The following is a 24,848-nucleotide window of genomic DNA, read 5'->3' as shown; positions in this document are numbered from 1 at the left end:
TGTTAAAATCGCTCTGTCTCTCAAAATTAAGATTAGGGCTGTTAGCTTCAGACGATAGTAAACATATATAGGAGTAAGGCTACAATGAAAAATATGTCTAAAAGGTAAAAAAATGCCGCTATTAGATAGTCTTCTAATTTACACGTACAAATTTTCGGCGTCGAATATGTGATTGAGGCATATTCTTTGTAATTTTCGGAATGGTACCCTCAACACGTGTAAGTCACTATGCATAAAGTATATAGCAACTCGCGTTACGTTTCGCGCGTAAAACACGGCGTTAGCCATTCCGTCAGACGGCTGGCTCCCAGCACGAAACAAAGCGTGTTTACGCTCGGGTTCGAAACTAGACGACCTTAACGTGTGCCTAAGATTAGCAGGCAAACACATTACCCACTAAGCTATAGCTAATCAATCTACGTGAAGCTTGTTCTATAACATTAGTATAATTTTCTAATTAATTTCGGAAACGATCTTTGTGGTATAAGCCATTTGTCTAATTCGACAAATGGGTAAACGGGAGCCAAATTTATCGTCGTCCTTTACGTTGACAAGTCAATATTGTACACAAATTGATTTTAATGGATGTCCGGTCGTGCAAGATCTATTTAGCTCGGAAAGAAAAAAACGTTTTTGACTAGCCGCAAGTTTGGTCCTATTGCGCAAAAGCCCTCCACACTGAATGGCTGTTACCGCTGCTGCTTGCAGAAAGGACTTTATGGATTACCTAGCTTCGGAAAAATGAAGGACCGCCTTTGTGTAGCTCATCTCCTTCCGTTCCTGCCGTTGCTACTTGTGGCAGTGTTAGCATAGCAGGTTAGGTCGTACAGTAAAATATGTCGGTTGGTGCAATCGTTTTACTAGCGCTTTAATATGGACATTTTACATGTGGCTGAGCAACTGGTGTTTCTAAAAATATTCCTTAATACATCTTTTGTGCTACCTTCGGTACAGAGGTTTATAAAGGATGTATATATAGCAATATTTGTGATTAAGTAGTAACTGAAAATAAGGCCAAATATTGCACATACCTGAATCAATTTGGGCTTGAATTCAAAGTAGTGCGTAGGTAGTGCGGTTTTATCAAGCTAAATTTTTACAAGCTTCCATCGCACTTTTCTCACCGACTCATATATATATATATATATATATATATATATATATATATAGCCTCTTCAATAATGAAGCCATTGTTTAAATACAACTGACAAAACTAAAGACGCCTACCAAAATATCTAATAATACACACCAAAAGGGCTTACATTATATCTGAGAGAATCACAGTCCGCGAGTACATCGAACAGTCATTGAAGTTGCCTAAATTTCTATCATGAACTTGAAGTGAAACTACGTATATTTTTATCTTGGAGACGAAGCTCGGCCTATATCTTTTCAAGCTTTTGTTATATGCATCCATACAGTTCTAGTTAATCTTTTCAAATGTTAATTAAGTAGCTTCTGAGGTATCCGATTTGACAATTCACTCGCTTATTCGCTTTAAATATATATATGAGGGACGGCAAAGACATAAGATAAATGTAGTTCGGTATATTTAGAACACAAAAAGGATAAAGTTGCTCGGTTCCGTTTCAATTATAAGTCAATTATAAATTGAGTAAAAAGAATATCATTATTTATTGCAAGTTGACTGAGTGTTCGACTGTGATAGACGCTGTCTAACTTACATTTCATATATACAAGTAATGGCATTCGTTAACTTGTTCAAAAAAATGCTTAATGTCTTGTTAGTTCTCTCTCCCCCTCTCTCTTTCTCTTCCCCCTCTCACTCTCAAGTTATGCCAGAACTTTTCATTAGCGCATTCTTTCAAAAGTAAAACATCAAACTGGACGCGGCGTTGTAGCCTTTCCGTACATGACCTACCTAGGTAGTCCATTGACTGTTGCTGTATGAAACACGTGCCGTTGTGCGATGCGCGGACTGGTGCCTACGTTCTTATTGGCTTTGTTACACCATGGCCCTTATCCCCAGTGTCACACGTCGATGACGTTTATGCTTAATGTAAAACATTTTACAGGTCAGCAAGCTTTACAACGTCCTACCATATATAACAATGCGCCACTCGTTTTCGGATATGAACTTATCTTGGCGGCGACAACCGATCGTTTTAACACAGCAGCGTTCTTCTAAACCACTGGGCTTTTTCTGCCAAGCAGCCTGTTAAATTATTCATTTTACTGTAGAATTCTAAAGTCTAAGGTCAGGTTGTGGGGACGGCCATGTGGCCTAGAAGAATTGAAAATACTCCATGAACATCAAAACAAAACCTCAGCAAGAAATCAGATTAGTGAATCTAAATGCGCTTGCAGCCCTGCAGTAGGTGTGCGTACACCACGTAGGGTTCACAAAGGGCGACCGTGCGCTAAAGACACTTCTTTGGAACATAAGGATAATCTGACGAAATGACCAGGCTCAACTGCTGAAGACTAGCGATTTATCGGCCAGCAGAATCCTATGCGCAGTCTGCCCTTAATATGTATACTTATTGTAATTATATCGTTTATACGTTTATTTTACGGCTGCCACTTTTACAATCGAAGCTATGCCTACAATCACGATTTTTTAGACGACAAGTGCTTCTGTGTAGAGAAAAATAAGTTGCTTCATTCTTTATTGCTTCACATTTCCAAATCTATTCTTTATTTACTCTGCCGTAGATATTATTCATATTGCAGCGTAAAAATAACATAGAAATATTTAAAGAAAATAAATATCCGAGGAATTGTGTCTGACACTTGGAATTCTGTCTACTCCTACGTGCTTGTACCTTCACTAGGAGCACTTGCTTAACCGTACGTAAATCAGGGTTGAATTAGAGTCATTATTATAAGAATGGAACCATCGACTGAACGAAATGTCATCTCAAGGCAAACTTGTACAAGGAATATAGTCTATAGATTTAAACCATGACATGAATATTTGTCATACCCAGTATACAGTATCGAAGCTTTTATCTAAATGACAATTTGATTGTTTGTTCTTTAAGAAAACATTGTTTGGCTTAGCTCAATTACACGGCCCCTAAAGGAACCTTAATTGTTAGGAGGTAAATGGAAATGCTTGTAGCTGATAGGAGTCTTGATGTCATTATCTGCTCTGGCCTATTCAGCAGCTTGAGCGGAAACTAAGGCCAATCCCTAAAAAGTGTTGATTACCCGCTGGTGGTCGGATACATATATGGCAACCAGCTTCACACTGGATCTGCTGTTCCAGTACTTCGTTCCAGTGGAATTCTAGCGAAGCCATTCCATACGACGACCATAAACGACTTACGACCATTTGACGACTGTTCGGAAGATTCTAAAATCTGTTCATGACGAAACTGCCCATGAGCGGCGGCACGTGTTACATAAGTAGGACCACACCATCCAAGACTTTTAATAGAATTTCTTTTTTTTTTTTTCCCTATATAATAGATATACCACTTCTAAGTCTGACAGAACATTTTCGGCTACCGGTTTTGTTCACAATGCGATTCGTATCAGGTAGATAGCGGTTGTCATGTGCAACAGATACTTAAACGCAAGGTAGTATATATATATATATTCATAGTATTTCTATACACCAAAAGCGAGACAGACCTCTTCATTCAGAGAGGGAAATTAATCAGGGTGTTAAATACTGTTCGAACGGTGACGAGACAATAGACATTATCGCTCCTGCAGCCGGCTTTTCAGCCCGACCTTTAATAACAGAATTACACTTTATAGAACAAAAGTCAAGACACTATTCCTCTTTTCATTCATCTGTTCTCAGCTAAGACAATATACCGGGGATAAACGTCGGGGACTTCCACTGCCTGTGCTTATTTTTAGTTTGAAAGACCTGCAGAATCCTGATATTGTCAACGGCTGAAGTCTCAAATCCAGTGCTCAGAGAGCTGGACGTAAGGTTACAATTGATTATCGTAATCATTATATATCCATATTTATTGTGTTGGGAGTTCCGAATACTCACTCCATTGCGTTGATTTTGAAAGACTATGCCCTAGAGGGATATAATGCTCATTATATCCCTCTAGGGCATAGTAGTTTCAGCGTACGTTTTTAGCGTCAACGATGGACAATCATGAGTAATTCAAGAAGTGCTGAGAGTTAGAACTCCACTGCTAGAGTCGTGAGTCAATCATTTGGAAACGATTTTATGAGTCAAAATTTATGGCTTTGCCTGTTGGAGCGTTGCCTCTAATACCAGTACTTATTGCTCAATTATTTAGTCAGCAAGCATCGTAACGCAAAAAATGTATATTCCCTCCCAGATACGTAGTACTTCGAGGTCTGTTGACAACATTTAAATTAGCTTGTCGCAGTAATTGAACGTGTATGATCGAAATGTAGAAGATGTATTCTGTCTAGGTGAAAACAGAAGAACATGCTCTCAATCTATTTCATATTATGGGTTTAGGTCAAAATGCTAACACACGTATTCGTGATAATGATTTAAATTTAAGTAGAGTTTTTCGAAATATTTTATTATACGACACAAAAGTACATTGCGAAATTAAACGTGCCATCAGCTGCAACGGAACAGAATAACAATTTATATACTTTAGAACCGTTGGACTGGAAACCCGAACAGAAATCATTGCGTCTAGCTTTACCATACATTTTTTTGCCAGTATAAGACTTAGTAATTTTCACGTACTGTTTACAAACAATTAGTATTAACAATGTCTGCGTTAATACTAGAGATGATATACGATAGTAATTGCGCGAGTTGTGCATATCAAGCTACTTTGTCTTGCTCTATGTTCATATATACGTATAAGTAACTGTTTCGTTCAATAAGAGTAAGTTTAAATTTATTTTCTGCTCTAGTTCCCTCCGGAACGAGTTATCCTTGCGGAAAAGGAAAAGCGATGCGTTTGAATAATGCGAGAAACTCAACTGTTTAAGTGACAACGGTGCATGACCTAGGTGCTCTCGCCGTTACGGTGCGGCCGTTCTACTAAGTTATAACAACCGTCGTACTGTTTCGTGTATGAAGTATCATTATTCTAGTAGCATATCCAAGTGCTTCCAAGATCTCAACTTCCTCTGGTAGCCTTTCCTCAGCTAACAACCTGTAACGTTTTGCGTTAAATGGGACCTCTTTACAGTTCACTGTGAACGTAGGCCAATGAGATGAGATTGATTGCTAAGTCCGGATAACGTTGAAAAGGGTAATGAAGTCTCTGGCGGTGGGTAAATTGTAATAATTAAAATAGTTTAACTACGAAACATAATTCATAAAAGAAAATATGTCTCAATCTGGGTAGATTGTGGGGAAGCAATAGGATGACATGGGGCTGTATGTAAAACGCCTTTTGTGATCTTAACAACAATCTCAGATGTGCTTTTCATTATTTTTTTTATTTTTACAAACTGTGCTTATACAATGCAAGTGAAAATATTTACAGCTCAGTTTGTATCTTTCTTAAGAATGAAATGCTGTACGGCTGGCCTTAATAGTCAACATGTTCCAGGGTAACACTTTGGTAAGACAATTTAAACCGCTAAGGTCATAACAGTGCCGTGATACGATCCAGCCCTTTAGATAAATATACCTAACGTACCGAACAAGTGTCCCCAGTAGACAACTTTCGCTCTAGATCATAAAAATGATCGAACGCCGAATAGTTTTGCTTACTCTTAATTTTTGATGCAGTATCAGCGTCGCTTCAAAGAGTTCAAATCCCACGTACGTAAGAGAATATCGGGCGGACAGTATTGTAAGATAATTATAACTAACTATATAAGATGCGCTTGGTAAAGTCGGTCTTACATAAGATTTAAGTTTTCTCGTTGAATTCCAGTTCGGAATGCATAGTCATGACGTGGTGGTCTAATAAGTTTGATAAAAGGGAACAGTAAAAGAAGATTCGTAGTCCTGTCTATTCAGCGTTAATGGGAATCCGCTGTCTTTCTCAGTCTTCATTTAGGCCTGCACATCTTTCTCAATCTTGGCCTTCGCTGAAAATAACTGCTGGCGCACCCATCATAAAAGCCTTATCGCTTAAGCCGGAAGAAGTTCATCCTCACATCGTGAGCGTTAAGCGAACTTCTCGTACACACATGAGCATCAAGTGTATTCTGCGACACATATGGCGTAGTGAAGTGGAAAGGACGGTCACTGGGCAGATTCATCAGGCAGCTCGTCTGCGGATCATCGTCCGCCAGCCGTCGGCTAATTGACGGAGGGCCGTGGATATTGTAAACAGAATCTGTTTTCAATTGAAATATACGCGCTACAGCCTTTCGCTAGATTAGAGAGCTAGATTAATAACCGTGCCACAAGGTTTAACATTACATTAATCAATCTAAGCAATTTAGAGAAGCCATGTCTATCTTCAGAGTCCACAATATTTATTGAAGAGCATCTATTCGGAAACTGAAGAATCGTCCGGCTCAATATAACTACGTAATTTTTTCACAGGGCGTGCGCAATACTGGGTACGTACGATTGAATCCAGCATAACAATGTTTGTCTAGCATGGGCCGTTGAGTATGAGGCTGTAAGCTGTTTATAGAGAGTGGCTAAAGTCACCAAGCCATTAAAGTCGGGCTCATTTCGGTTACTTCCCCATTACATTAGACGGGCCATTTCCCCGGCGTGGTACATTGTTATCTTCTTACTCGTTCTGCAAGCCCAACTTTTGTGTGTGAGGCGTTCCTGCTGACTAGCAGAGTTGGCGGCAACGATGCGAGTCAACATGTTTTACCTAATAAAAGAGCAGCAGCCCCTTTTCGGTACAATCGGATATGCATCGGCATTGCCCTTTACCTGTAACACGATGGACACAGTTTCGAGTTGAACCGGAAGTCTTTTAGTTGGTCAAAACTGAACTCCAACGTACAGCGTATACAATATACAACAAAACGCTTATCGAAGAGTATGATTAAAAACGAAAAATAATAACATACAGAGTTTCCAGACAATATCCTCTTTTTATTCTCACATACGTTGCTTATAGATATTTATGTATATATATATATATATATATATATCTGTTTTGTACATTATCACTAGCTTAGGAATCTCTACAAGCTTCGCTTTGCACAATTTTTTATTCCAATCAGAAGCACTTTGATGCCTGATAGATCCCTTTCTCGAAAAACGGGTTTCAGAACATTGCAGTGACATCGCGTGCAGCCTCCGGAAATCACTAAATGTATGTGATATATTTGCAGTAATTTTATCGCTGTATTTGTAGATTTGCACAGTGGTAAAGTGCTTATACGAAGACACGGTCGCTGACATCGTTGTTCTTTTCGTGAGCTATCCGCTCCTCGTAGTTAAAAATATGCCGGAATCGTGATCGCGGATCACAAGGATCTGACACGCCTCCTCTACGTCCATGTTGCAGGTGAAGTGGTTCCAGATAATATGGAAAAGGTGCCTAGACGACATGTATTTTGAAAAAAGTAGCATATGTTAGCAAGGAAATCAATTAAACGTAGTCATCTAGTAGCAAGGCAAACCGATTTTAGTCACGGCATTTATACCTGTGCCCTGTGTTGAGATAGGACCATGATCCTAAGCAAAGAAGAAAGCCTCAATTATATCACTTTCTGACTTCTAAGGCGTTTCTAAGTCAGCTACAAGTCACTCATTTCTAGGCCACCACAACTGGGTGTTCATAACCGTACTCTAAACAGGATTCGTAGTGATTTCTAAAATAAGAAGCTGTGTAAATGTTTTAATGGAGCTTTTAATTATGTATTGCTTTAATTATGTACGCAGTAGTATGCGCGTACAGAACACCTTAAAAGTCATATCCCGGCCCTCTGCCTTGATTCCCTTCTCTTCTGTATTGTAGTTACTTTACATATGAGAACACAGTTGGTTCCAAACCGTACGGGTCAATACAAGCACAGAAAAATCACCTAAGATCATAGGATGCTAGTGACGCGATTATTTCGGGTCCTATGTATGAATAATAGGCGTGTAGATCATCGCCAAATTTTATCCTAACCTGATAAGACAGGTCGTAAAATTAGCTACTTCAGCTTGTAACGCTGTTTTTCATTATATCGTAATTCGGTATATTGACCTATATTGATCAGTTAGCTAAATCCTGCTTTACAGAACCCTTCTGCTTCTAACATTTTGTTCTGTTGTGACACATCTTAGCCAGAACATTAACGCGTTTTATTGTAGAGAGAAACGCAGCCATGCATGGCTGCGTTTCTCTCTACAAATACAACTCCCTTCCTAGATCTATTCTCTTTGTTTCGTACTTTGCTAACCGTCGACTTTAACTAAAATCAGGTCCTTCATTTCTGCTTAGTCTAGAGGTGTTGGTGGTCGTGCAGTTTGTGCCGTCTTTGTCTTTTCGTTACGTTAAGCTATCTTACTCGCAGGCTCACTTTTCTCTTGTACTCGTTGTTCTCTTTCAACACATCCAGCCAAAGCAGAAAAACTATGAAACTTAACAGCACGGGAAACGGGCGCGTTTACAAAAGCTAAAAAACAAAATTCGCTGCGTTTGTATCCATACCTCATATCGTCCGGCCACTTCGAAATTATTCTGCAGTAAAAGCGAGCACTCTGTCTTAATCAATCGAGTCGTTGCATGTGCGTTGTGACGAAACGTCAGCCGCGATCAGAAGCTGACTTCTATTATAATATGACGTGTAAGATTTATTGTCAGTAGGAAATCACTCTCTTAACAAAACTTTCGACAGCTAAAGTGTCTATGGCTTATATTTATGCAATAATCAACACAAGTTATAGAAAAACACGTATTCTGAACGTCTTTGTAAAAATCGACACATTTTATTGTGTAAGTTCTAACCAGCCGATAACAAACTTGCAATAGCATGGGTCTAACCAGTGTATATGACTAGACTTTAAAAAAATTTGACGTCTTTCAAAAATGGTGGCGCATGCGCCGTTCGTCTCGTTGAGTGTTGTTTTAACTTAGTAGTACCGCTGCCTATTGTTTTATCCTGTATTTGAAAATACTATCAAACGGAATAATATACTTCTTGTCGTTGTTACAATTGCTATAAATAGAAACGATAAGATACTAACTGGTATTTGATGTCGCCGAGCTAATGATTAGAATCGGAGACAAGATTAGCTATAATATGTTGTTAACAAAACGTTACATATGAGTAAGGCTTCTATTCATAAGCGTATGTAAAAAAGGGCATTTTTACATATAAACGAGTTACCTTTGTTGTTCGTCCGAAAACGTTACTAAGAAAAATGACTTGGCCATCTGCTCGGTCATGATTACCATAAAGATCACCATTAAAGCACACACAGAGGTAAGTCCCATCTCCCTGCTTAACGCACGTAGTCCTCATTACCCCACGACAAGCTCGGACGCAATTAAATCTTTGCATTGCATCACAACGTATACGCGATGAGTGAGGAGCTGCATTTACTGCAAAGAGGACAGGTATTTTAGTTAGTCTAAAATGAGTTTATGAAGTGTGCGATTATTATAGATACGTTTTTTCGACCTATCTATAAAATCGGGGTAACACCTTCATTTCGTCTACGCTACTGGACTTGGATGCGAAACCAATGTGACATCCATATATCTAGATCGGTAAAATTTAAGCGGTAAATTTGAGCTAGACAGCTGCCGCTACAAGAGTTGCTCGATCAGTCCGGATCATTTCATATATTTATTACCAAAAACGCATCGTTTTCGAGCGAAATAGAAAAAATGCCTTGCTGCAAAAAACACTTCGAAGGGCTTACATATAACTCGATGGTTTCTCTCTCATTTTTAACAATAATAATTATCGAACATTAACGAACAGTCGATGATTTGTTGACCAATACGTGAATACTTGCTACATTTCTCTGACAGCTGCTGCCTTGATTTGTCAGGCCGTATTCAATTGGTTATATTCCTCTACTCGCTGGTCGATTATTCTACATGTCTGATGTAAACCCACACCACGACAGGCACAACCTGTTTCTGAAATCTCGCAGCATAGGCCGAGGCAGGCGGCGCCACCGGATTCGCCCTTCAGGAATGGATTACCAAACACCCATTCGTATTTCGCTTACGTTGTGTCTCATGAATTCGGCCCGGGTCTATTGACGGATAAAGTTTATCGGTCTGCGTTTGCGCCCGCCTGAACCCACCAACCGAAACCTCCGCGACCTTAACCACATTTCAAGCTAACACCGATGAAAGAATTTAGCCCTGCAGAGGCTATAGGTTGCCTTTATGTCAAAAATGCGCACCATATAAATCAGGTATAAACAATGTCCAATCCTTGCCCATTTCGTAGCTACTACCTGCCGATGTCCCTTAGCGTTCACACATATCAAAAGCCGATGAGAAACTGGTTTCAAAATATGAGGAGTTCGTGTCTAAGAGAGGATAAAGGGTTCCACTCACCTTTGCTCGAAACAAACTGAACTACGCGTTGTGTCGTAGATAATTCACACAGGGATTATTCATATGTATATACATATTTCATATTTACAAACAACCTTTGTGTCGCATGTTGACAAAAACTATTGATCGTGCTCATAGAACGTATGCATGATACGCCGTCATATTACAAGTGATGTTTTAAAATATTTTATCAAACTTTATTTAACCGAAATCCACGAGCCTTCTACACAAATTTGCCTACATAATTGTTTAATAATATTACTAGGTTTTATATAAAATTATCAATGAGTTTACCAGAAAAGTCCCTGGGGTAGAAAAATGCTTGCCTTACGATGTATTCAGCCCGCCGGTAATTTTATCGTACTGCCCAATGAACCCACCAGTAGATCCTAATCATAAATATTGGATTTTGAGTTTTCATTCACATGCTGAGCTTCAAGTAAAACCAACGACATCACTATATTAGGCTCATCCGTAGGCAGCTAATAAAAAAATTGTTATAAATACTACGACATATAAAAAGCATATATGGGCCGCGCGTGCTCTAGCCACTGTTTTGGAACGCGGAAGTCGCAAAGTTAAAATAAGTTCGTTGGTAGGTAACTACTTTCTAACGTGAAGTCGTTCTATTTTTTTAAACATTATGACGTACTTCGTTTTCTATGGGTTCCCCGTAGACCTGTCGCTCCGTGCTTGTAAATATAGCAAACGCCAGTAGTCCTTTGCTTGCGGAATTCTGAATTTAAAAAAAGAAATATGTAATAGACCTAGGACATACATTGTTTTACCCAAGCTATTCATCACCCTTCTTATGATGGACTAGCAGAAAAAGTTTTTATAAAAAATCTTCCACCGTTACTTTTCCTAAGTCCATTCATTCAAAGGCTCTATCTATAATTTAAATTGAAATGGATTACTTCTTACTTATGTTCTAAGTTATCGTGTGATCACCACAATGCCAACTGCGTTCAAACCAAAGAACTGTATTAAATAATTGAATTAACTATTATTAATACCATGACAGAGATAGCTTAGTACTTTAAGGGTGCGTACAGGTAAGTATAAGGTATCCGAAGGAGGAACAATAATGTGAGAGATCGTTCTCAAACTACGGGTCTCTACGGGGTTAGATACAACTCTTCTGTACGTTCGGTTAAACATAAACGTTCCTCTATGCCCGTTTTCGATGTATAACTGAAATCTTTTGTGTATATTCCGTACTACAGTACGTTGTATAAGCCATAAAAGTTACAATTTTCTCAAAATTTTAACTGTCTAACATTATAAATGGATGCAAAAAACCACGCGGTGGCAGCGCAACTCCGCTAAAAGCACAGGAACACCTATGCCACTAACGAGATACGCCATGGACCTGAGTGTGACTCTTGCTTTGGACCCGTATAGTTGTATCAATGAATGCGGTTCCAGTCGACACTAGCCAACGAGATTCTTTTGTCGTTTTATCGGCCGTGATTCCAGCGATCCGAATATAATAAGATTCCTTAAGTCGATTACGATTTAAAAACGAAATTGTGTGCTTCGTGCGTTGAACGATAAGCACATTACTTCAATTTCACGCTGAGAATTAATGGAATAGCATACACGATTGAAGTATTCTACAGTAAATTTAGCCTTTTTCCGTCGAACTAGAGCAGGAACTAATTGTGATTGAATAGCAAATGTCTGTTCGCAGTATACAAGAGAAGTGCTGAAGTTCGGGTCGCGTCTGAATCGTCTCAGCTACGAGAGCTAATGTCTATTCTACGTTTTAGGTTCCTTTGGAACGTCGTCGCGAATCACGATGAAGACACCGGCGGTTTATAGCAGCTCGTGTAGCAGCTGTTATATAGTCAGTTCTTTTATATACACTTCTTCTATATAATGCAGGTTGTCTTCCATGTGTTGAATGATGTTAGGTACGTTATACCACGCCACAAAGTGTCCTTGTTATAGTTCAGATTTTCTGGTGTGTACCTTACGAGCCTTATCTTCCTACGATTTTTTAACTAATCTTCGAACGTAGTAATCAATTCTAGTAAGTAGATTCTAAATAGCTGTTTTTGCTTGCTCGCGTTACTATATATATTCGAGTGTTTTGATTTCAATCAACATTATTGTATTATCTACCGGGCATATTTAGCGCTAGTATGGACTAGGGCGGCTTCAGCCCAAATGCAGCTTTTATTCAACCTCAGTACATAAACTGTGCTAAACATCTTATCGAAGTGACACTCTTTTACCTCAACAGGGTAGATTTGCCCAATCACTGACATGGTGAACCATGTTAGTTGGCGAGTAATCCGCTGAGTACACGAGACACATGTTTATTAGTCCACGCGTAAAAGCAAAAGTTCATTGATCATAATTAATCTCTAAGATCAATTTTCTCAGCGCCTTAAAAAATCCCCACATTCCAAAGGGAGATTGCCCATTCCGGAAGTCGGTAGTCTGAGAGTTTTAGGTTCGCAAAATAATCATATCGAGATAAACGTATGTGAGTTTCATGACACCTATTCGGGGATTTGTTACGTTTAATATTGCAACTACAAGAGATTTGACGTCTCGTACTGGATCAAATCCAGCGAAGCGAAGGTAAACAGATATACAACATCTGCCCATTTTCGTTTTGTCGGAATGCGAAGAGTAATTTTAGATACACGTTAGCAAAGTTTAACAGACGTACGGTAATCTAGTAATTAACTTAAGCTTGATTTTTGACTTTCGCTAAAGGCCCTCACCCACCATTTTACATGTATGCATATTTTTGGATATTATCTTTACCGCGATATGTCTGGCAAGCCAAGCGGGGCTGCTTCCAACTCGGACTTCGGAGATCCCGCAGTTCCGTTCCTCAAGCTGTTCCCTGTCGATACAGGTCTGGTTATGAATTAACAATGACGACCTTCTATTTATTTTTAGATTTGGAGTATTTTGAATTTACCCTGATATATAGGTACCGTCATATGCTAATCAGAAACAAATAAGAAGGACAAATATCATATAACTTTGTTTGAAAGTTCTATTAAATTATTAGCTAAATGTAACCAACGAAATAGATGGACCTGTATAGCTGGCGGTTTGACGCCCTTTTGACGGCCTAAAAATAATTCGGCATTATCTAAAAACTTGCATGGTTAAACGGCTTTTTGCCTAAAAGCGTCAAAACAATGCTTACTCATTTGTGGAAGCTGCATATTATTGCACCAAAATAAATGTCGAGGGAAAGGTACGAATGTTTCGCCATAGCAAAACTGAGTAGATGTAACAGTTATATGACTATGCCCTAATCTTAAAAGGATATTGGGCGTATTATTAAAAAAAAAAGTAGACACGTCGGGTCGGGTAACATAACCGAGCGTTCGAATAAACAAATAAGTTGTCTACATTATAGATCCATACTGTCTATACATATACTATATATATATATATAAATGTATCAGTGAGTGTAAGCTTGGTTATATTGAATGCAGCTCAGTCGATAGCTTTCAAGTAGAACATCTTGTCGATAACGTACTATTGAAATCGCATCCGTTTCCATTGGGCATTAATTTAGCCAAAATAACTAACATAAACTATAGAGATCAGTGTGCAATATTTAGATGGGTTAAAATAGTTGGAATTTGTGCGCTTTATTTATTATGTTCTGGGGCATGTTTTTTTCTTTTTTTTTTCACTAGAGAAATTAGTTCTAAGATTGACTTGCTAGCTAGTTCTATCTAAGAAATTGTAGCCCCATGATAGTGGTAATTTGCCATCTAGTATAGTCGTTCTGTATGAAGCGAAGGAGCAGCTGTAAGGCCAGCATCTGATATAATATATTCGTATTGAATATCCACTGTAGGACAGGTGCGTTAAGTTAGCGTACTTACTATTTGCGGTCGCAGACTCTTCACGAGCTAGAATAACGCTCGCTGAGCTGATTATAATAACGACAAAAAAACTCAGTTTTATTTTCAACACAATCATTTCGTAGCACAGACCAAACAGTATAATGAAGATAATACGTGTGTTAGCTAAAAGTAAAAGCACGTCAAACTAGGGCAAGCGTGACGACCACAATAGGAAAAATCGAGATTGGCACACTTTGCACTCAAAAGTTGAATTTAGCCTCTTTCTTAATAATAATGGCGTTTTATTTAAGCATATCAGAGATATACAACGGCTAGACGAAAGATGCAATTCTGTGCGTTTCAGTTGCCTAGCTGTCTGCTGGACGTCTAACCGACGATATCTTGTAGTAACTACATTAACGGTGACACGCCAAATAGCACGAATCACCAACTTTCTATCGGTAACGTACGCCGTACGCTGTAGAGAGAGAAAGAAACCATACCTTCTATCCCTAGAGAAGCTCTCGGAATAAAAACGTAGTCGGTGAAAGTAATTGGCGACCGTCCGAGATAAGAGCTCAGATCATGTGGCCACTGTAGAAAGTGGAATCATTAGAATAGCGAAACAGTCCCCGCCACGCTGGTTTTATTGGAACAAGCTGCTTGTCAGTCACAGATTCTGCCAACGGTCAGTCAATCACAGAACGAACGAGTCTGGCAAGTTGGGGGCTCTTAATCTCAGCTCGATCTCAGAAACCGATGGGCTACAGATCATCGGAACGGAGATTCAAGAGGCCTCTGACGGCGCCTTTGACAGCGTTAGACTATTCCTTCGTCGAAGCATTATACGAGAAATACAATAGCTCGACATTAAACAATTATGCGGTAGCCATTATTTTGATACTATCCATTTTGTTACGTACTTGTAAAGAAGAACGCCTTAAAATAACGAAACATAATTAAAATTTTTATTTAACATACAGGCAATAACGGAATAAGGCGAAGGGCCCTTGACAGCGTGAAAAAAATGATAGTTTGAAAAGGCTCTTGCCAGTTAGAAAGTTCCTGTCGTGTTACGCTTGTTAAAGTGGTACGACATAGGCAAATGTCTGCAATATATATATATATATATATATATATATATATAGTGTCGTATTAAATGCATCAGTTATCGATTAGTATCGAAGAGCTGTAGCGTAACATTGGTGGAATATATAAACGGTATTACTGAGTGAACCCTGCAGTAAATCATTTATCTATTTCCTCTAACTGTAATGATATTTCCGATATATATATATATATGTTCAGATATATGCGATAGATCGGTTTACTACAATTACAGGACAATTGTAGTGTACGACACGATTTAGACGTTATTTACTATATATTATTACTAGTCCGGCGACAACACCTGCTTTATTGCTATTGTAATACAAACAAAAAAAAAAACGCTAAGGTCAATTCATTTATATAGTACTTGCATAGTGTTATTGTCACATTCGTTCCTGGTGAAAGATAAATGAACACAAAGATGTCATACTACGTACCCTTTATGCGGTAACAAAAATCGGAAGCCATAACCTGTCAACATAGGAACAACGCCCGAACATTTTACAACAACTCACTTGAGTTCAACGAATCACGGAAAATCCGACATGATAGATACTCTGCACTAAAAAATAAACCACGAATCTCTGAGTACCTATTTGCGCTACAGAGTCTTTGAAAATACTCTTCCTTGTTAAAAGTGTAGCTATTTGTAAAAGCCGAACACGTGAACAAGCCAATATGTGAGCGTTAAGTTGAAGTTTTTTTGAAGCAGATATGAATGCTTCACTGGACTCTGCTCCACGAAGTCTTGTTTGTATCGTCTGGTCTATGTTATGTCGAATTTGCTGCCAGATTCTAGCTAACACTTCAAACAGCAATAAATGATGCCGCTTACGGGACACATGTGCTATCAATTTACACGCATTAAAAGTCAATTCAAGGGTGCAGATCTCAAAGATGTGAATCCGAAGGTGCCGATTCTGACGGCCGAGATCGGCCATTAAATACATCATAAAGTGTGTCTCTGAACCCTTGAATGCAATTCAGAAAACCGAACGGGCCCAAGAGTCTGGGTAAGGTTAGGTTGGTATCCTTGAGCTTGTTGCACATAAACATGAACTTAACAGGTAACCTGTCGGTAAATAGTCGGTACGTCTACATTTTGTTGGGTCGTTAAGGGAATAACGTTGATGTCAATAAATCCCATCATGGGAAGCAAGTTTCTTTGGTCTTAGAGAATTGCAAGGCTGTCTTACATCAATTACGAAAGGGAGCAATTCGTTGTGTAAAATGTGATTTATAGTCTATACTCTGATTAGGCGGATTATGTAGTAGGTGAAGACTACCAAAAGAGGGCGCAAGGCTCGTCTCGTCGACGTTATGCGTCTTATCATGCGTTTACAATATTCTTAGCTAATTATAAAGTGCTTTTTCGTTGACGGTGTTCACTTTATGTTTAGCCAATTTTTTGTCTAAGCATAAAATGTTTAATTCGTTTAGTTAGTTCGATGACCCACTTTCAGATCCTTTTAACATTCAAGCACTGTTTCTAATTCTGTCCGCCAAAACGGCAGACGATGACGTTATGCCCTTATGGCATCATCGAACACGTAGTATACCGAATTCAGTTGAAAACAACTTTGCTAAATGTCCTTTTTGAATGTTCCATAACGCACGACGTCTGATTTTACTGAGAGCTCTACTAGTCAGCTTCGATAATGAAAGCGAACACCTGGTATACTCTATATCACAAGTAAAATAAAAACATAATTTTCCGAGCCGCACTGGTCCTTTGGATTTGGGACGTATGAGGGAAGTCGAGTATACACAGAACTCGTCTGCACGCACAAGTCTGAATACCTAGCTCTAATAGAATTTTTTAAGCTGTGCCTGACACTGCCGTACTCTGAGGATTCGGGTTGACTATGGCCCCTATGCTCTACTAACCAACCATTTAGTGATCTTGGTTGTTGTTTTTTTGCCTCACTGACTATTTCAACTTCATTCTTGCTGGCCTTAATAGTTCGGTAACGTTACGTTATAGGCTTTGTCCTTCGGATCTGCAGTAAGTTGAGAGAGAAAAAAACTGCATACTCTGGTCATGAGATTAGGAGCAGTTCAGGCGCCAAAGGAAACTCCTCATATCGCTAATAATTATCTGAACCCTTTGGCTGTTTATACATCTGAGTGTATTGGAATAGGACGAGGTTAATTGGAAATAGCTAGCGTTTATTATCAACAGCAATTCTTTCCGAAACTGTGTTTGCTTCGACGAACTTGAAAATTGCAGACACATGTATGACGTGACGCCTACCCAACTTGGTCAGATTCTAAAGTTCATATCATGTTCAAACATGACCCACGTGAATCTACGTCAGATTCGGACGGTCGAGTATGGCGTATCGTTTAAGTTAAAAATGCCACTTTTAAACTCGACACACCCCTTTTGAGTACTACGTTAAGCTCTAGAGTCTTCATTGTCTATATTACACAATGCACAATGATTGTTTCGGCCGCTTTTTTAGCTTCATGAAGAGCTAATTAAATGTATTGAAAACACGGCCATTATTCCTCGACATAGCTATCTTTCGAATACGAGCTCAGAGATATATCTTTGTGCCTCAATGAAGTCGACAATAGCCGACTGGATAAAGCGATCTTTCAGTCGTATATAGCATGCGATCAATTAAAAACGGGAAGTAATACATAGAGCCAGCTATTGTTACAAGCAAATCCACTAAAGTTCTCGTAGGCATGCATTGTGGTAATACCATAAATTACCGCAGCAATTCGATATCATCGTTCACTTAGATCCGACATAAATATTCTTATATAAGGCTAAAATCTGCTAGTGCCAATACCCCCTTAAAGACTGACCGCCTCAACGCCATTTAACGTTTTCAGAATATAGCTATTTTTGATTACGGAAGTAAGTACTTCATCGACCACACCTTTATATACAAACGAATCTACTCTGAAATAACATTAGGAATAACATGGTTTTTCTAAGCCTAAATATAGACTTCCTTGGCGATTTGCTCGTTTCTAGAAAGCGTGCTTGAATTCTTTAATGGAACAAAAACGGCCGTAAACCTCGGGCATAAAAACAGTCGACACCGAACAATGTATATTTGGTAAAGCCATCTCGATACGAAAGTTGTTGTGGTTTGCCACAGTCTTTGTCTGCCGGTCACCTAGATCGAACAAAAAAAAAAAGCCTCTGTTCTGTGCTGCCCACGTTATTATGCGTTATGATGGCCCGTCTACTTCAAGCCACTTTATCAATCCACTGTCTGAACAGGAAGCCAAATCAAGTAGTTCCCGATCTTTTTTACTCAGACCGATGCTACAACGAATATATATATATATATATATATAGCTTTTTGTTTTTATTGTTTCAGTTTGGTAGAAGGACGATCGAGGGTGATCAGGAATAGTTAGGTTACGTTTTGGAAGATTGCACACTTTTTGTATAATGTGCCTTTTTATATGATGCTGAATTTTTCTGAATATCCATATATGTATAGCCGTCTTTATAACTAAGCCTATCAATTTTGACTAGTTTAGACATCGTCGCATTACTTTTTTCTTACCCAATCTATAGCGGCGTCCAAAACGAAACGTTCTAAATGAACAAATAGGAATAAATTCAATCGATATGCTATAATATAAGTATATTTGAAACAAACGGGAAGTTCTTTCATAGACTTTTCAACTTTATAGAAAAACAATGTGAGTAATTATTAGCTCGATCACTGCATCAATAGCAGCGTAAAAAAAAGCGCAGTACGATAGTTTAAAGTAACGGTTCTTGGTCCGCTAATGTAGGCTAGATATTAAATAAAAATAGCATATGATACATGTAACAGTTAGGCTTAAGGATCTCGATGAAATGTCATCGGAAGACTTATAAGATGACTATGTGCCTTTGTAACACAAATGCTTCTACATACGATATCTTCATTCAGCCTTTAAACCTAGTATCTCGACATGCATATACCTACAGGTCCGCAATATCAGCCAGCCCCAATAACACAGGTCAAAGACGGTAACTTTTTGTATCGCTTAGATAGCATGGCATTTATTTAACAGCGAAACTATATTACACATACACATCGCATCCAGCGTTTCGGTAGTTCGCTGGTTGCATCGTTTAAATATCCTCGTATTTGAAAGCTATATGTTGAGTGCGCCACAGGGTACACACACTTAGACTTTTTTCTTTCCGTAACTGTTATTAATGTGATTTGTATGTTATGGGTTAGCGGCTAGTGAATGTGCTACGATTGAAGTGAATGATCTGCGGTGAGGTTAAGGATTTAATGTGCGCAACAAGTCGCAATGTTTTGACTTGCTATTAATGCCCCGATGCCCAACCGGGCTTAATAATACGCTAGCTTTATTCATGTGACTTTATGTGTAGGCTGATACTAAACGGCAACGTTCGGTATGTAGATAGTTACGGAACACGAGCACGTAAATGCTACGCCGAACTGGGGTCTGCAGGTAAACGAATGAATTTTTCGCTCTTCGCATTCGCGGAAGCAACGCTCCATCTGCTCAGATTTGCACTCGACTGCGATAGAAACAAACAGTTAGATAGGGTAGCATGTTTTGATGCAATTACGTGTGCTTCATATTGATTGAGACCGCGTCTTTTACTCTAAATCGTTAATTAGAATCGGATTAAATAGAATTTAGATAGTCGTAAAAATTGATCCGATCAATTTCCTTTGGAAACACTGCGGGAAGAAGAAATAGATCGCTCTGATAACTCTATTGTAGGACATACTGCTCAGGGGCTGCGAGCACGGAGACCGCGGCTCGCGTTACGACTGTGCTCTATTGAAGTTTTTTAAACAGTGTAGATTTTTTACGAACGTAAGGTGCAAACATCTTCGCGATTTCTGTTTCAGTAATGTCTGTATCCGTTAAGAAAGAGCACTGACGAGGTGCGGTTTCCTGCATTGTACCGTTACTTACGCGAGGCTAAACGTTGCCATATGACCAAGAACTGTTTAACGGTGGCTAACAATGAAGTCTCACACATGAGACGCTGTGAAGCTTCTGCTGTCTGCTCGTGACGTTTCAGGATTACAGAGATAACGTGTCTTGCGAAGCTTAATACTATTGTTATATAATATCTGTGGGTTAACGGTAATTTCAAACGCAAATAAAACTTTGCTTTTTGATACTACCATTTAATAGAACCAAGTTTGTAAGTTAACAGACGATGCGAAATACTGGTTTAACCATAATTTGCTTGAATAACAATAGTATTAAGCTTCCAAGTGGAGGCTCATTCGCAAGATACTTTATCGCTGTAATCCTAAAATATCATGAGCAGATATGTGCTTTCGTTGGATTATGAGTTCGCACTATAAGTATCAAGAAATGGATTGATTTAAGAGTGATCAATATTTTCGTAACGACGTCTACCACTGCCTGTTTACCACTTAAAATCTTTCGGCACGCATCTTTCAATACCCTAGTAATATCCAATATATGAAGCAAAATGGGACACGGTGTTTCATGCGAAACCTCCTTCTACTTGTAAAAGCAACATATAGTAAGGGTTCCAGACGTTGTCCATTAAACTTCGTCGTATATGATCTGGGCTCGGAATCTGGGAATAGATATACTTCGTTCCGTGCTGGAAGTCAGCAGTCTGAAGTAATGAAATGTAATGGCGGCATCCGACGTAAAATACATTCATTTCTCTTGCCAATTTAAAAGATCTCACTACACTATCGAAGGGAAGATTCAAAAATATGCGTAACACAAAGGATGGTCTGTCCTTCTCAAAAAAGGCAGCAAACTCTAAAAACGGGCTAGCTATGTTGGGTAAACAAAGTAGTCAGAGCTTCGTCTAAAGGCAACGGTTTCACCGTTCACTGTACTTACGAGTAGGCTTCCAACTCTGGGTAGGCATAACACCTTGCTGATAATGAATGACCGGCGTTTGCATATAGGAATATCCGTTAGTGGGATTGTTCGATCGTTGTCCATATTGCACGATCTGACCATCGGGATAACGAACCACCTGTCCCTGTTCATGGCCGTGGTTGAGGTAAGGGTCCCATTGGCGAGTGGGCAGCTGGGTCGGATAGCTCCATTTCCGTGTGGAGAAGCCGCGATCCCATGCTTTCGTCGAATAGCCCCAGGTGGACGAGGATCGCCAGTCGCGCGTTGACCTGTATGTCGAACGTGGATTCCAGTTTGGTGACAAATCAGGCGAAGCAGTGCATTTTGGCACTGGCACAAGCGCCGCCATAAATATCGCAAGTGCAAAAGCTAGCATTACTTTGTCAATGCAAACAGCAGAATCGAAAAGTAGAAGTGTGTATTAAAGCTAAAAGGCAAAATCCACGTGAACTACTCAGAGCTGATCGAATGCTGAAGCACTCGCAGTTCTTGGTAAAGTCAATAACGGAAAAATATGCGAAGCAGCAAAAGATGGATGACGAAAAAAGGTAGTTCGAAGGCTAGATTAGAAATTTCGAACTTTGGCTAAAACAAATGTTCGCCGTCTAAGTCGGATCTACGTTCGACGTTTCTATTGCTTCTACCTTTCGTTTCGTGCTTTCGTCTGCCTCCGCGCAGCTTGCAGCTAGGAGGTTTCCTACAGGATTGTGCCAATATTTGGCTCCTATATACTTTTCAGGTCAGAGTCGACCCCCCCCGTTTCTCTTTCTCGATCTGTTCTTGCCATTTAGTCGGTGACCAGTAAACGAGCGGAATTGACTACTACGTATCACAGCATCGAGACGATTCCATTACGAGCACACACATACATACACAACAACAACAACAACAACGCACGAGCGTACATGACATTGAAAACATGTTGATCAGACAATAGCGTAAGGCGACGGTAACTGATCGCAAAAAGCTTCGACGTAGGTGCTAATGCCGGTTTCAGCGAAGACAACAACCGAGATCGCAGCAGACGCGGCGAGCCTGTTGTCGTCTGAGTCGAAGAAGTCGAACGACGCGATGTTATGACCTATTAAGATTCATCATCGGTTAGGAGAGTGGGTGTATTCGCCTACAGAGCTCGTTCATCCGGTATTGATACACGGATTGCCATTCACTGGAGAGTTCTCTAACACAGTTAGCGGGTCAGCTAGTTCCACCGTTTGCCGAACACGCGAGCATATTATAGGCAAGAGAAAGTGAACACGCTACAGCTTTGACAAAAGCTTTGCCGCACCTTTCACTGCTATGAGCTCAGATCTGACGTGTTAGCGACATCCTCTAGCTACAGCGTACCGCCACAAACGACACGCCGAAAAGCAGGAAGGAACCGTGTCGCCAGCCACGTAATGAAAGCGCACTTACGCAGCTCATCGACCTGTACGTTACATAATGACTTATCAGCATGCCGATGACGTAGAAGCTGACTAAATCGACGTAGTAATGCAACGAGTGTTTACAGAGGGAGGGAGGGAAAGTCTACAAGGGAAGGTTGTTGGAAGAATCTCAATTATAGACAACGATCAGAAATGTATGAAGTGATAACAACAAAACAATCATACTATAACTATCCGAATGCGCGTAATGATAAATCTATCTGTATTTAGTATCGTTCATATGATGAGAATAGGATCTGCGAGAAAATCCGTGACAAAAGAGATCCCCTTTTTGTTGTAACTTTTTCCGATGAGCTCTTGATATTACCATTTAGCAAGCTTGAGTTAACATCACATCGTCTGTTTCCATGTGGCCACTGATGTCAAAAATGGCGGCACGTAAATCATATGTGTTGCTTTTGAACGCGGTGAGTAGATGTGCCCGAGCTAGGTAAGGGAATACAATAAAGGCAAGATATGGCACTCCTTACGAGAAAAATGGTTCATCCTAGACGTTATGTGGATTTACTGTTAGCCAAACGATTCCATTTCCCGTAACAGTTGTGTACTTGGCCTCAAAAATTGTGAACAAAAACTAGTATTTCCCAACATAATAACACTCCAATTATTAAGGTTCATGGTACAAACAAAAAAAGCATAGTTTTCGTCTGCTAGGCACACATATGTTTAGACACGAATATGGAGTGTCCCTATTACTACTGTTTAACTTCTCTTTTGAACAGATACACAAATATAATGTATTTTATTTAGCCAATCAAGAAACAATAATAGCAGAGTAAAAATGGACCATGGAATTTACGATAAAACAGCTACGATCTTGTCTCAAGAATTCTGATAGTAGACTATCGTACAACGAAAAAACAATCCCGTTTTCAATATCTGATACCTTACATCAATCACTGTTTGATAAGTATCCGCTTAATCTTATTATTATTATTAAGATTAATTATAATTAAGATTAATAATTAACAGTATTAAGAAAAGGGTCAACGAATGTAAATCTAGTAGCAAGTTATATCGAAATTTTGAGACGAATCCAACTTTCGGCTTCAAATAATTTTAATTGACGTTTTGTAACTATTCACAGCGTAATGTGGGGACTATAGCAACACATAACATTGTCCTCAATAATGAAGACGGGTTAATATACGTTTAACGAACAATTATTATGATCCAAGGCACGTACGTGCCTTTTGCAAATATTCATCATTCTTGGTAAGCAATATCCTTTGGTACACGTTGGAATCTACCGAGTGCAAGCGTAACAAAGCTGCCGGAAACCGGAAGCAACGGAAAACATCACATCAGGCAAAATTTCGACGAAGACCGAGCACCAACCGACAGAAAGGGACCAAAGGATTTTCTCCAACGAATTGAAACGTTCGTCAAACAAATCAAGCTTCAAACTTAGTGCTAATCTTTCAGAAAATAATACAATACACTTTCCTTCTTAAAGGTTTCATCACTGTTGGAAAAGAAAATCATCTTACATTCGAAATTGTATGCGAGAACGATTCCAGTAGTAGGACATCCGATGAATCTAGTAATCGCTTCTATTCAGCCCCTCTAGGCCACTTGAGCCGAACTCTCTGTTCTGACATATCCTTAAAGCAATCCTATACGGCCGCTTGAACATCTGTCATGGAAGTAATAGTTGAAACTCAGCTGCGTAGGCAGTCTTAGAAGTTATCAATCCAAATCGTTTTTCTCTAAAATGCCGTTTTACAACAGCGTCTGCTTCGAAGTCCATACATCTGGCCAGTGATGTCCTCATCTATCTAACCTGCTCAAATAGAAGTTGACATCTCGGCATGCAAAATGAACTAAACTGATAGCCATAGCTTTCTCCATTTGTGTCCTCGGTGCAAAACTTTGAGACTACAGACACTGAGACAAAATCTGGCGTATAGGGTGCATGGTCAATCAACACGTACCTCAATTCGTGAATATTTGGTATGTCTATCGCTGAAGTGTGAGGTCGTGCATCGTTTTAGTAGGTCAACACTACCTATTTCCTCGAAATTCCCGTTGCCAACTTATAACGTGATAATGTGTAGTGTATCCTCGTTGTTGTCTTCTTTTCCTTCTAATGATCGATTAGCACAAACCCATAACTATTCGAGAAATGATTACCATCGCATTCCCTGCCGATATGCCTTTTTTCAGGAGCTGATTCAGCCTTCGCCGTTTACTGTTGCGGGTGTGTCGTGCTCGCAGAGGTGTTACGG

At 39.4% G+C, this 24,848-nt stretch overlaps 1 protein-coding gene and 1 long non-coding RNA gene across 3 annotated transcripts; both read right to left on the bottom strand.

Annotated features, from left to right (window-relative positions):
• Positions 1–6,925: 6,925 nt before the first annotated feature.
• LOC111273175 (uncharacterized) lies at positions 6,926–14,643 on the bottom strand. Of its 2 annotated transcripts, XR_002687899.2 has the most exons (4): positions 14,237–14,643; positions 13,149–13,230; positions 9,178–9,392; positions 6,926–7,397 (listed from the first exon to the last, which is right to left on the bottom strand). It is a non-coding gene; the product is annotated as an uncharacterized LOC111273175 (long non-coding RNA). The 2 variants fall into 2 exon arrangements; XR_015315994.1 differs by lacking the exon at positions 13,149–13,230 and having other exon boundaries at positions 14,237–14,639.
• Positions 14,644–19,296: 4,653 nt separating this feature from the next.
• Positions 19,297–22,094, bottom strand: LOC111273186 (uncharacterized). Its single transcript, XM_022854884.2, has 3 exons — positions 22,078–22,094; positions 21,152–21,441; positions 19,297–19,823 (listed from the first exon to the last, which is right to left on the bottom strand). Coding segments are annotated over exons 1-3 (438 nt in total). The 5' UTR covers positions 22,080–22,094; the 3' UTR covers positions 19,297–19,677.
• Between the last annotated feature and the right edge of the window lie 2,754 nt (positions 22,095–24,848).

The sequence above is a fragment of the Varroa jacobsoni genome, unplaced genomic scaffold, assembly GCF_002532875.2.
Source record: "Varroa jacobsoni isolate VJ856 unplaced genomic scaffold, vjacob_1.0 scaffold_194, whole genome shotgun sequence".
In the NCBI taxonomy this organism is placed as follows: Eukaryota; Metazoa; Arthropoda; class Arachnida; order Mesostigmata; family Varroidae; genus Varroa; species Varroa jacobsoni.
The sequence above is the reverse complement of the archived record's forward strand: the minus strand, read 5'-3'. Positions and strand labels throughout refer to the sequence as shown.